Raw genomic sequence first — 11,971 nt, 5'->3', positions numbered from 1 at the left:
GGCTAGTTTTTGCTGTTTGTCGGCGCTTTTTTGTGTTCCTTAGACGAAGCGAACTCATGTTGCGTTGACTTCCTTTTGTCTGAGACAAGGGCGTCCGTGGGCCTGGCGGCTGCAACACCAGATGGCTAATGGTGTAGTGGCGCATCGATGTACAACAGCGGCCTGGTGGCATGTCTGGTGTGCAATTGACACAGATATTTGTAGAAGCTATCTTGTATCAACATAAGTATCGCAGGCAATACACGTGGTTAACATGAGCTCATCGCCATACGGACGATACGCGAAGCGAATCGAATGTTTGCGAACGTTTTGTGTATCAGAAAAGTTGCGAAAACAAAATTAAAATTTTGATGATTTTATAAGGAGCAGCCGGGCTTCTGCTCACATATTCTAAGGCTTGTTAGTGCTACTGGAGAAAAACTCAAACATCAGTAACTGAACGTTTCACCTTCAGTGAGAAAATTGTTTTGGGGCATTTTTGTACAATAATTAACCAATGATCATTCAGTGAGTTTCTATTGAATATCAGCTTCTGTTTGTTCAAGAAGCAGTCTATTTAAAACTGCGAAACTTTCCAAAGATAACAGTTTATTTAGTGACAAGGTGTAAAAAGTGAGACTTAGATGCGGGAACTGTTTAATAGATTTTTGTATTTGGTGATACTATCATAATGTCATGTGGATTTTGAACCCCGCTTTTAATACACGACTTCAACGGTAACTTTTCACGGGCAAGGGCATGGTTGGTTGCATTCTGGAGATGTGATTTTGATCTTCCATCTTCAATTGAGGGACGTAATTGCGAATCTATCGACCCTTAAAGGCAGAAAGCGCACGCGCTCGCATTTTAAATGTTTTCGATCGTCGCGCGTTTTATCATTATCAACACCGAAGAGGTTCACCCCATTGGCGGCCGGTACCGGTTATGTGTCCGGTAAGAAAAAGCTGGCGATGAAAATGTTAGCTGAACTGAACGTGGTCCACGAGGGGGGTAGCAAAATAATCGGACACGCACAGACAGGCAAAGAAGCCTGAGCCGCCTGGAGGAGAAATTTATGATCTACTCCGTCTAACAGTGCCAGTTCAGGCACGGGAACCGTTACATTCACTACGTTTCGATTACATCGTTCCAGGATCCTCGCTGGCACGCTGGTCCGAAGGAAATACTAGACCGACCGATATCGCGCATCACGTTACAACTACCGAACCGATGCGTGCACCAGCAGCAGTCATCACAACGACGCTGACAACGCTGGTGATGATGGTGATGACGATGGCGAGGATGACGATGACGAGATTGGTGATAATGTCGGGGCCACGGCGATACTAGCTAGGTCGGTGCTACTATACTACCGAGTTCGTACCGAGCAGTCGGGACCGTTCCGTATCGAGCACGCTTTTGGATCGCGTACCACGTTCGGTATTCGCCTTCGGGCCTGACGAACGCCGCGTCGTGTTGGTAGTAGTGTACCGGAAGGACGCCGCTAGTATCATATATAAGTACGGTGTGCCACGTTTTCCGTTCACACATTTCGCTGTTGGATACGGTAGCTTTCGGAAGCATCATCCCGGGGGAATAAAAGCATACAGCGAGGTGTGGATTGAGGTGTGAATAGGTGATAAGGCCGCGTCCGCGCCCGCCCGTAAGTGACGCCGTGCGTTTCAGTGCGTGTCCGTGTGCGTCCAGCTGCTTGAGCACGTGTAAGAACGCAAGGATTCCCCCCGCTTTTCTCGATCCCCGGACGCGACACCGGACCGGTGGTACCGTGACACGTGTTGACGGACTGACTGAGGGCCACGTTCGGCACGCCTAACGGCACTAACTCTAACCGAACCGCCACAAGCCACAAGTGGTTGACAAGTTTTGTGGCGTTTATTCTGGCTGCATCTTGGTGTTCGACGACGGTGTTGAGCTGTGAGATATAGTATTCGATCGCACGATTCCCACCTTGGTGCAGGTGCCAACGTGAAGCAAGCAAACAAAACAAACAAAGCAACCGTAAAGGAATTGCGTGCGCCCGTGTGTGTGTGTGTGTTAGTGTGTGTTTGGGTGTGTTTCGCGCGGTCTGAGCCACAGTGAATGAACCAAGATGCATAGGTGCACGGTGGGAAGACTGTTGATCTGGCTGGTGATCGCGTTCCTCGCGGCGGCCCACGGGGCCAGCAACTATCTCTACGACTCCGACGAACGCTACCCGCCATCGGCCACGAACGTGCTGGAAGGTAAGTTCCCGGAGCGGCGAAGGAGAACGGGAAGGGGACCAGGGGAGCCCAGGAGTCCTAGTTGGCAATAAATATCAATAACAGTGTACACCACCGGTTGCTCCCAGGCCAGCTGGCTTCGCTTCCTTATCGAGCAGCAGCAGCAGCAGCATCGAGAGCAGCGATAAGCAGCGCGATAGGTTTGGGCCACGACCACCATATGGTGGCATTTTCCGCCTACTCCAGGACACACCCGGGGTACCAGGAGCAGGTGAAGGCGGCAGGAGCGTTTCCCTTTTTCCCATTTTTGCCATCATTTGCCCGGGCAGCATGCTGCTATCAGCAAATTGGCTCGAGCAACAATAATGCTCCGGGCTGGTGCGAGTCCCGTGTGGCTGGCTAGTGGTGGTGGGCACTTGAATGGTCCCGGGCTCGTGTGACTCATGCCTGTCACGACAAAGTTTCCACTGGATACTATACACTTTTCCCAGGCCAGCCTGGCTGCTTACTACATGATGATACGGAGCGGGGACTCATTTCCGGGTTGTGGTGTTGTCACTGGCTGCAATGACTCAAGAAGACTTGTACGTGTGTGCGTTTCCTTTTTTTTCTCTATTAATTGTCCCTCGAGCAGCTGGAACACTACTACTTGTGGGACACACACACAGGACACTAGAGACTAGTGGTGAGTGGTCCACTATTAGCCATCCATCACGCAGTCAGCAGAAACTCGGCCACGGCTCTTCAACAGTTCGTTTACTGTGTTGTCTGTACGATGGTAAAGGAAAAGTGTTGTGTTGCTGTGCTACGTGGAGCATTCTTTGGATTGCTACGATTCCCTCTGTAGTTATGCTGCATTCTTGCGCCTCCTCGGTCGTCGTCACCGCTGGAATGCAGAACAGGATACATGAAGGGTGGAATGTGCAACTTTGTCCGCCCGTTTCTGACTCCGACCCAAGACCCCAATCAAACACGATCGGTATTTACATTCTTTTTTGCTGTGTGTGTGCTTCACGTACTACGTACGCGAAGCACCTTCAGTTCGTCAAGCTGTTACGCGCCAGAAACATCTCGCATGGTTTCGCGCCCGCATTGTCTAGGTTTGCAAAGGAGAAACTCCTGCACTAAAATGCTGGTCACGGAATCGAAAAGATAGACACGGAATCGAAAAGATAGAAAAGATCGAAAGCCAGCCAGCCAGCCAGCCAGATAGGTAGCCGCACGTGCAGCCAATATATCATCTGTCACTTCGCCTCTGAAAGGAGGACCGTTTTCCGGAGAAGGGATCGGAAAAGTACTGGAAACTGATCTTGGCCTTTTGTGTGGCTTCGCACAGCACATACTGCAAAGGACTGAATTGAAGCTAAGCGATCTTTACTCGCATGCCTATTTGCTGCCTTATCGATGTACGTGTTTCCGTCGCAATATTTCTCCGATCTGCCTGGGATGGTAAAGTTTGTTGCAAACTTTTGTCACCGCATTTCACATAATCGTCGGTGTAAACTGTTACTTCGTTCGTCACTGCTCATAGCTGGGAACAATGGTGTCTCGCCCAGAATGGGTTAACTTTGGCTTGACAGAAGAGAGGAGCAAAAAAGGAAAAACGGGAAAGATAGAAACTTTTCCAAAAGACAACTCACTTGCCACCCCTGTGTGGGCCAAGTGCGCGCCAGTGCGTAGCCCAGACAAAGGGCGGCTATCCATTGGGAAACTAAAACTGGATCGAACATATCGATTCATATGAAATTTATTAGCTTGATACATTGTGTGCCCTGGGAAACTTATTGTCTCCGACAGCAGTAGCAGTAACCAGTGGTGGCACCAGCAGTTAGCAATGGAAAGCACGCGCCGGACCCGACGGAGTGGCGTGACACATCCTAGCAGTGGCAGTTGAATTGAACTGTTTGAGTTGTCCTCCGTAGCCTTCGCTTCTTAATGCGAACAAATTAAACCGTGCCAGTAGTCGACGGTATGAAGAGGGGGAGGATCGACGGATGCAATGGCAATGGCATTGGCGCCAAACTTCTTCCCGGACTTCGACTGTAAACAGAATCCTTACAATGTGGGCCAAAGTTTGGTGGGGCGAGGGATGGCCATCATGGTATTATAGGAGTTTAGATAAATGAAGCGCCAGAAGGGATTTCCCGTTCGCGCGTTCCAGCTAACGAAGCTTCAGCAATTCCAAGTGATTGCGATGAGATTGACCTAAAACCGTATTCCGCGTTAATGTAATCCAAGTGTTAATCGGGCATTGCTGAGTTAGCATCGAGATTCAAGAGTAAACACGCTAATTGATCAACATTCAGAGATTCATCCATTATTCAGCTCGTTAGTAGTAAAGTTCGATCGTTTTTTGTTTGAATTCTAATACAGTAAGCAATTTTTCCTAACTGAAAGTTGAGTCAATTCGTGGTTTTCTATTTTTAAGTCATATATTTGGTTGATAAAAATGGTTTCTGGCTTTATGCTATTCCTCTTCTACCAATAACCATTTACTATTTCAGATCCTGTGTATGTTTTATGTAATGTACGTGTCAACTAATTTATCATCCTGGTTGGGGATAAGTTCATAAATTTGATGAGATGTATGTTATCACATAATACAGCATTACAAATGGAGCAGCTACACTTGAATTCTAATTCGGTTGTGAAATTTTTTGGGGAGTTTTTCTTCAGGGAGAATACAAATGCGTCGATGAAAACGTAAGAAATTTAATTTATTTGAATGTTTGAAACCTTCCCAAACACTTAACAACAGCTGATCATGCTATTGATGAGATGGTGTAGACTTAAAAAAAATTAAATTGGAATATTGAAGCATGTCTGACATAAAAATAACATTTGGGAATGGCTGCCACTAACCAAAAAACTGAGCCAAAAATCTTGTCAATTTTGAAAAGCATGCTTCATGAACATAAAATTACGGGATTATCCTGTTATGTGATAAAATCATACGTTTTTGCATATTGTACGTAAAATAACAGAGCCAATTTAAGTCTATAATTTGCATCCAAGCGACTACAAAAGTAAATAGTAATTCGAGGAATGTGATGTCAGCTATCTCACCTGTTAGTTGGTCCACCTATCGGCTACCCAGGATAACCCTTTTTCCCCTTCCTTTCTAAATCACCCACAACCAAAATGCCACTGACCGCACCCACTTGATTTGCGAGTGCTTTCACCCAAAACACCGTTCGGTACACCTTCGTCAAAACTTTTGATCGAAACTTTTTAACGGCCTTAATTAACCAATCCTTGGAGCCACAATCGACAAGGGTTTTTTGTTGATTTGTTTGCAACTTCCAAAGAGGATTTCAATAGTTTAAACACGGTTGGGGTTGTTGATGAACCTACCTCTCTATTAAACTCGTACGTGCTGTGTTTGACGGGTGTCAGTCCGAAGTGGCCGCTGTTGTCGTAATTATTCTTCTTCACTTTTGACCAGTTCTGTTAGGCAACATCTCATATCTTCGGCCTTTGCTATACATACATATGCCACGTGATATGTTTCAGTTAAAAAGACGTAAATCATCACCAGTTGGCTCCTAATTTAGGTAACCGTTTTTGAGAACGAAACAACCGCCCGGCGTGACACTGAATGATTGCCTCCTTTCCCTCACCCCCTTCCCACTGGCCCATTCCATTTGGCGCATGTGTTCGCCTCTGACATTCCCTATACACCATGTTGACCTTTCCCGTAAGGTGGCCTGCTTTACGCTTTGTCCCGAAAAAAAACAAAACAAAACACACAGCAAACCTCGTGAAAACTGTAGCTTATTTGTGGTGCCGTCATGGCTGGCCATGTGTTGCAGTCTAGTTCTGCCAGAGAATGCTGACACGGACAGCAAATTGACCGATTATGAACCGTGTCGTTGTGCCGTTGGTAAAGCAACAGCTCAACACCAGCTCAACACCAGGGATCAGTCTCCATCGTTTGTTGGGTACGCTCTCTGTTTAAGTCAGCAAAAGAATGGAAACCATGAACCGGAAATGGAGGCGCCTGGAAATGGAGGCGCCTGAAAATGGAGGCGCCTGAAAAGACCGCGGCCGGTTCCGCGACCAGCCTACTACCAAACGAGCTATTTCAACCATTGGTGGCGGTGACATTTGTGCTGTGTATTCCATCTTCATTTCGTGCTTCGTCATCACTTGTCAATCTTCTATACTCAAACACAGATAGAGTCAGCAAAAAATGACGACGTCCGGAGTTTTTGGAGGATTCGTGGTCAACCTGCTGGAATGTTTCTCGGTTTTGTTCTTCCGCTTTTGTTTTTCACCACGAAATTCGCCCAGACGGTTGTTCATGGCGCGTTGCCCCTGGTAGAAATATCCTCCTTCGGCCAATTCGGCTCCTAAATTGCTCTTCATATTTTCCAAAATTACCTAGCAACCGGATGGCCTATTGAGATGATCCGTGGGTGGGTTACGAATGAAAATGGCCACTAACGGGGGTAGCGAAGGCCCTGAATATACGTAATCCGTTACGAAGTGGTGCCGATAAAAATGATTCCACCCAAAAAGGGTATAGAGAGGAGAGAGACAAAGAGAGAGAGAGAGTGAGAGAGAGAGAGAGAGAGAGAGAGCGAGAGAGTGAAAGAGAGCGAGCCAGAGGGGATTGAGAAAAGGATTGAAGGAGGGTGTAGGTAGGAAGTTGGTCCATCGGGGTCGAAAATATCAGCAAACTTTGACACTTTGGATCAACATTTTGCAATGCTAATAGTTGGTGTGCGTGTGCAAAAGGTGCTCCACCCACTCGTGATGCTGTTGAGGTCGATGGTTACTAGATTTAAAGACCTTTCTCTCACTCTCTCTCTCTCCCTCTCTCTGCACTAACGCCACCGCTTAGCTGTCAGGGCGGTTGACGTAAATCCAGCGGGTGATGGACGGCCGTATCGATCCAGTGGACTTCCGGTGATTTGATGGCATACTAATATCGCCATCCTGTTGCTTGTCGCATCCTCTCGTAATCGGAGCCATTTTTACCGCTTGATTGACATCTCATTGGCTTGACCGGTGAAATGGACTAACGGTTCTGCTAAGGGTTTTTGAAGAGATTTTTCGAGGTAACCGGATAAAGTCACTCAACTGCCCGATTGATTTGACTGGCTTGAGTGAGCACACGTGAACGCTAGATGCGGGTTAATGAAACGGACCCACTGCCAACGTGTCCGCGTTAATAACGGACTAGAAAAGTGGTCCGACGAATCAAAACGGAATCTTGATTACTTCATTCATTTGAGACGCCACGCTATGTCCATTATTAGCCCCAGTTCTGTGCATTATTACACGGCCGCTACATTAGGTGCGTCACTCGGCGAGATGAGCGATAGCGTTTATTAGCTAATCTAGGGTTTGGGAAAAAGGCCGAGCATCAATTCTCCGAAGGGCATAATGAATCTGTCGTGGGTAGTCGTTCGTTCGTTCGTTCATTCGTTGGTCGTTTTTCAATCATAATGAAACATGCGTCGTCGTAGGCAGAAAAACGTGTCACATGGTTTTGCGCATATTGAGGTCACGTTGTGCATTTATAAATACATGACACTTAGTCAATCCCTTTGGATGGCTAGTTATGGCCTTACAGCGAAACCGATCGGTAGCTTGTCGTGGCAATAGATTGCGGATTCAGACCAATGGAACAGTCTAGAGTCATAGGCTTGACAATTGAAGATGTCTAGCTATGTACTAGCCACGAACAAACAACGATTAGCATTCCAACCGGGATACGATGCTGTGTCCATCCTCTTCTCCCCCTCCCTAAACTACAAATAAATCATCTAGCAACACCCATGGACAATGGTGTCGTTCGGTGATCCGTTTTCATTTAAAAACAGTCACGCCTATGCTCAGCTTATTAGGATCAGGGATGAAATGAAAAATGACCCACCACCATCCTGGGTCCTGGCTTGATGGGAAAATGAACTTCGGTTTTGTTTGTGTCCAGTGCCCCCCAAAAAACGGCGTCAACGGCAAAGTTAATTTGAAAAAATAACCAGCCCCCTCCCACCGTTCACCGCGATCAAACAGCGGAAGGCTCCAGGAAGGAAATAATGATAAATTCATCGATCTTCCTTAGATCACGGTAGCAAGCTGGAAAACGTCTTGGTTCGTCAGATGTCCCAGTGACGGACAAGAAGCGAAGAGCAAAACAAGGATTATCGCAGCATGCGGGATGATTTGGGTGGGTGAATATCTGGATGACCATTGGTGTCTCCGGTGCCTTCTCGATTGAATGGTTTCGATCAATCTAATGCATATTTTATTGGTTTCGGGATCTTTCAATTTGAATCCGATTGAATGGATACCGACGCAATTACTGGTTTCAAATATTGCAATTCAAAATGGACTCCCTGTATTAATGACCATTTCTGGGAAATCGTTGCCCGAAAGTAAACCTTGGAATCGTGGAAATTGTGAAAATTGAAACGATATTACCAACATTTCGTTCGAAAATTTGCAATATTTCATCAAAAAATGATGATATCGTGTTATGATGCTTCTGGGCTTTTATGGTATGGTTTGTGGTATGATCCATCCTTTTCCATGTGTCAAATGTTCTCATTCTAAGCAAAAAAGGGATGTTTTTAAGATGTGAAGCTTGGAAATGGGTGTATTAGAAACCAGGCGTTTTGTAAAAGGATGCCGTTAATCAAAATCAATGGCGTTTTGTAAAACGGTAAAATAACAATTCCAACAATTTATCGAAGGAGATGTACTCTCCAAACCTTACCCTAAGAAACTAATACATTTTCACATCTATTGGATTTTTATTGACGGATTTTATTTCACAACACGAAAAATGCTTAAGCATTGGATGAACCGTGTAAAATATAGCCTAAATCATAGACTATGTTTTGGATTATAAAACTCCAAAACGCTTCTGAAAATCATGAATTTCCATCAACGTAGAAGCGTTTATTGACACCTGATATTGTTGATATTTGAATGTCTTTTGCTAATAATATGTACCACCGCTCGTAATATGTACCACCGTTACGATTCCAGCGGTTGTGGCTTCATGCTTCTCTTTAGCTTTTGCTTCAATTTGGTTCTATAACTAATTACTGCATTAGTTTGATAAGCTAATCATTTCATATCCAAACCTAATCTAAATATAAACAATCAAAAATCAATGTAAATAAACATCGTATTGCATCGCTTTGCACTGGAGACACCGCTGACGATCTCTGAAAATAAATGCCTGATCAATATGGTGTAACCATTTTCCTCCGAACTTCCGTTCGTCTATAAATATCTTCGATATAATGTGTCGATGTAAATCGATACCATCTCGAGCCGACAGCAACGCGACGTGTGCGTTATCTCCACCGGTATCCGGTAGCATCGGATGATCCTAAATGGAAATTCCATGTCACAGGACGTGATGCGATATTTATTCCCCCCCTACGACACGATCACTGGCACGCTGGTCCTCGGCGGCCGTAAATGAAGACCGATTATACCGGACACTAGCTCATGTGCCGTGGGCTTCATATGTCATGAACATCGTTGCGAAGGTGGCCAGCTGGGAAATCTTGTCAGTGACATCGTTTGGAAGATTTTTCCATTTTTTCTGTAGCCAGTGCAAATGCACGAACTCGATGATATTCATGTTATCTGGCTATGGCGATGCACTTCAAAGCAACACCTAACCTAATGTAGCGCTTCCTAACGATGGCATAATGGCCTTAACGACCTCGCGCTCGTCCGGTATGCGAATGGATCCCGAGGGACGTTGTTTCGCGAGCTTTGCATGCTGATGAAGGTTACCTTTGATCCACCTCATCCGCTCCGGGAAGTGGCAAGTTATTGCACGAAATTGCATGCTTCCGAAGCTCCCGTGCTTGCACCCGATGATAGGATAGGCTAACGCTAAGAGTGTGAAGAGGACAGAGTGAAGATCGTTACTAACTAGCACGGGAATGCATTTATCACCTCTGAAGATCTGCGCCTCTGGTCGCTGGCGGTGACGACCGATAGAGAAGCGACCCTGTGAAGGATTTTCTGCAGCATAGAGGCTCATCTGGGATGGCGTCCACTATCTTTGTCGCATCCCTGGAAGGAGAATACAGTTTGCAAACCAATTACGATGCTTACAGTCCCCCCCGTGTGCAGCTCTCCGCTCCGGAGGCGCGACTTCCAATCAAAACCGAAACCCACGCCAGAGGCCGGTATTGTGAAAGTTTGTGTTTATCCTGCCCCGAGCCGTCACCAAATGTCCCTAAGGTTTCCTGTCAATTAAACTTTTCTCGTGACTGCGTAGAGCCAACCGAAGCTGCTGCAGATGCGTCGTCTATAGTTGAATTGCTGGTTGTTACTGTAGGCGAACGGCTCTCGAAATGCTTCGCACCGAGTGACTATAACTAGATGAGCTTTTTGCAGCCTCAGCGAGCGAGTGGAAATAATCTCTTTTCTTCCGGTCGCACAGAAAAGTTAGTGTATGCAGATTCAGGCGGGCCCGGTGCTGCTTACGACAGTCTGCAGTTGAAGGCTGTGCAAGGAGATAAATGGTTCGAGCGCGACGCCACTGTGGACTGTGTGGCAAGGAATGTAACGGCGTCGCCGTTTGCATCCACGGTGAAGCGGAATCCACGGAGGCTGCGACAAAAACTGCAACTCTTCTTCAGCCGTTTAAGCTTTATTGGCAGATGACGTACCGCAGGACTGCATCGTTCTTCGGGAATTCTGCATCGAATTCGAATGCAAACAATGGGTTAAAACCAAATCGGGACGCTTCTGAAAATAGTTTGACATTGAACCACTCGGGCCGGGCCACTAATGGTTCTAACAGCGCACTCACCGCAAGTGTCACTCCAAATTATGCACTGTTTGTGTCGCGGGTTGCATGGATTTGCAAACGGACGTGCTTTTAATGGGATTTATTTTTGGATCTTGCTCTTGCTGGACGTTTACCGAGTGGTTGGCACATGAAAGTACATGCTAGTACGGTGGCAGTCGGCTGATGCTGACTAATCCGTCAGTGTTTCTCTGGCCGAGGATTCTGTTGCAACCGCAGCTCCGGCTTGTGGGTTTGCAGTTTTCCGTGCAGAGATCAGCAGCCCCATGTAGTGGTCCACCACAGAGCGGTGCTTGCACTTTAAGTTTTTCCGCTACCATTAAGCTAGCAGCTAGTGTACCTACACTCGGTGTAATAAATCCCTCAGTAATGGACTTTTACGACCTTCGGCATCTTACTGGCTGCACTACCATCATCACCATCACCATCATTGCGGTGTTTGCTTTCAGCCACTGGTTGGCTCTGGTGCTCTGGGAATAGCGCAGTTTTCCTTGCAATGCTCGAATACCCATGGTACTTGCTGCTGGTGGATTTAATCATTTTATGCATTTCCTTTAATTTTTCGTTCCGCAGGGCTTTACCCTGTATTGGGCTTAAGGTTTTATAAATATTTTAACGGCATACCCATTTATAAATATTAAACCACAAGGGCTTCTCAAAGCATCCATTCTAAGGGACTTATAAATATATCCATCAAAATGTTATCCATATGTTGGGGAAAAATGAAGATATTTCTCAAGGAATAAGCAGGTGGCGTTTTAGAACCCGGTATAGATTAGAATGCATTGCACTGTTACTAATTACATAAAAATGAAAACTACGCTTCGCGCTGGTTCAAGTACATGGCTGTGACACAACGCGAATTTGAAGGATTTGTGTGCATTTAGAATGAAAATTAGTTCGTAAATCATTACAATGTATCTACTGCACATCTTAATCTAGTTTGGTATGCGGCTGTAAAACGAGCTGAGATATA

The 11,971-nt window shown here is 46.0% G+C and overlaps 1 protein-coding gene across 1 annotated transcript in view; it reads left to right on the top strand.

The window, feature by feature from the left end:
- The first annotated feature begins 1,542 nt into the window (after positions 1 to 1,542).
- The window catches only part of LOC125950847 (uncharacterized), a 22,312-nt gene continuing 11,883 nt past the window's right edge, over positions 1,543 to 11,971 (top strand). The window contains exon 1 of the mRNA XM_049679191.1: positions 1,543 to 2,222. Within this exon, the coding sequence (XP_049535148.1) occupies positions 2,090 to 2,222 (133 nt within the window). The 5' untranslated portion in view covers positions 1,543 to 2,089. The remainder of the gene's footprint in view (positions 2,223 to 11,971) is intronic.

The sequence above is a fragment of the Anopheles darlingi genome, chromosome 2 (genome assembly GCF_943734745.1).
Source record: "Anopheles darlingi chromosome 2, idAnoDarlMG_H_01, whole genome shotgun sequence".
Lineage (NCBI taxonomy): Eukaryota > Metazoa > Arthropoda > Insecta > Diptera > Culicidae > Anopheles > Anopheles darlingi.
This window is presented reverse-complemented; position numbering and strand designations above follow the sequence as displayed.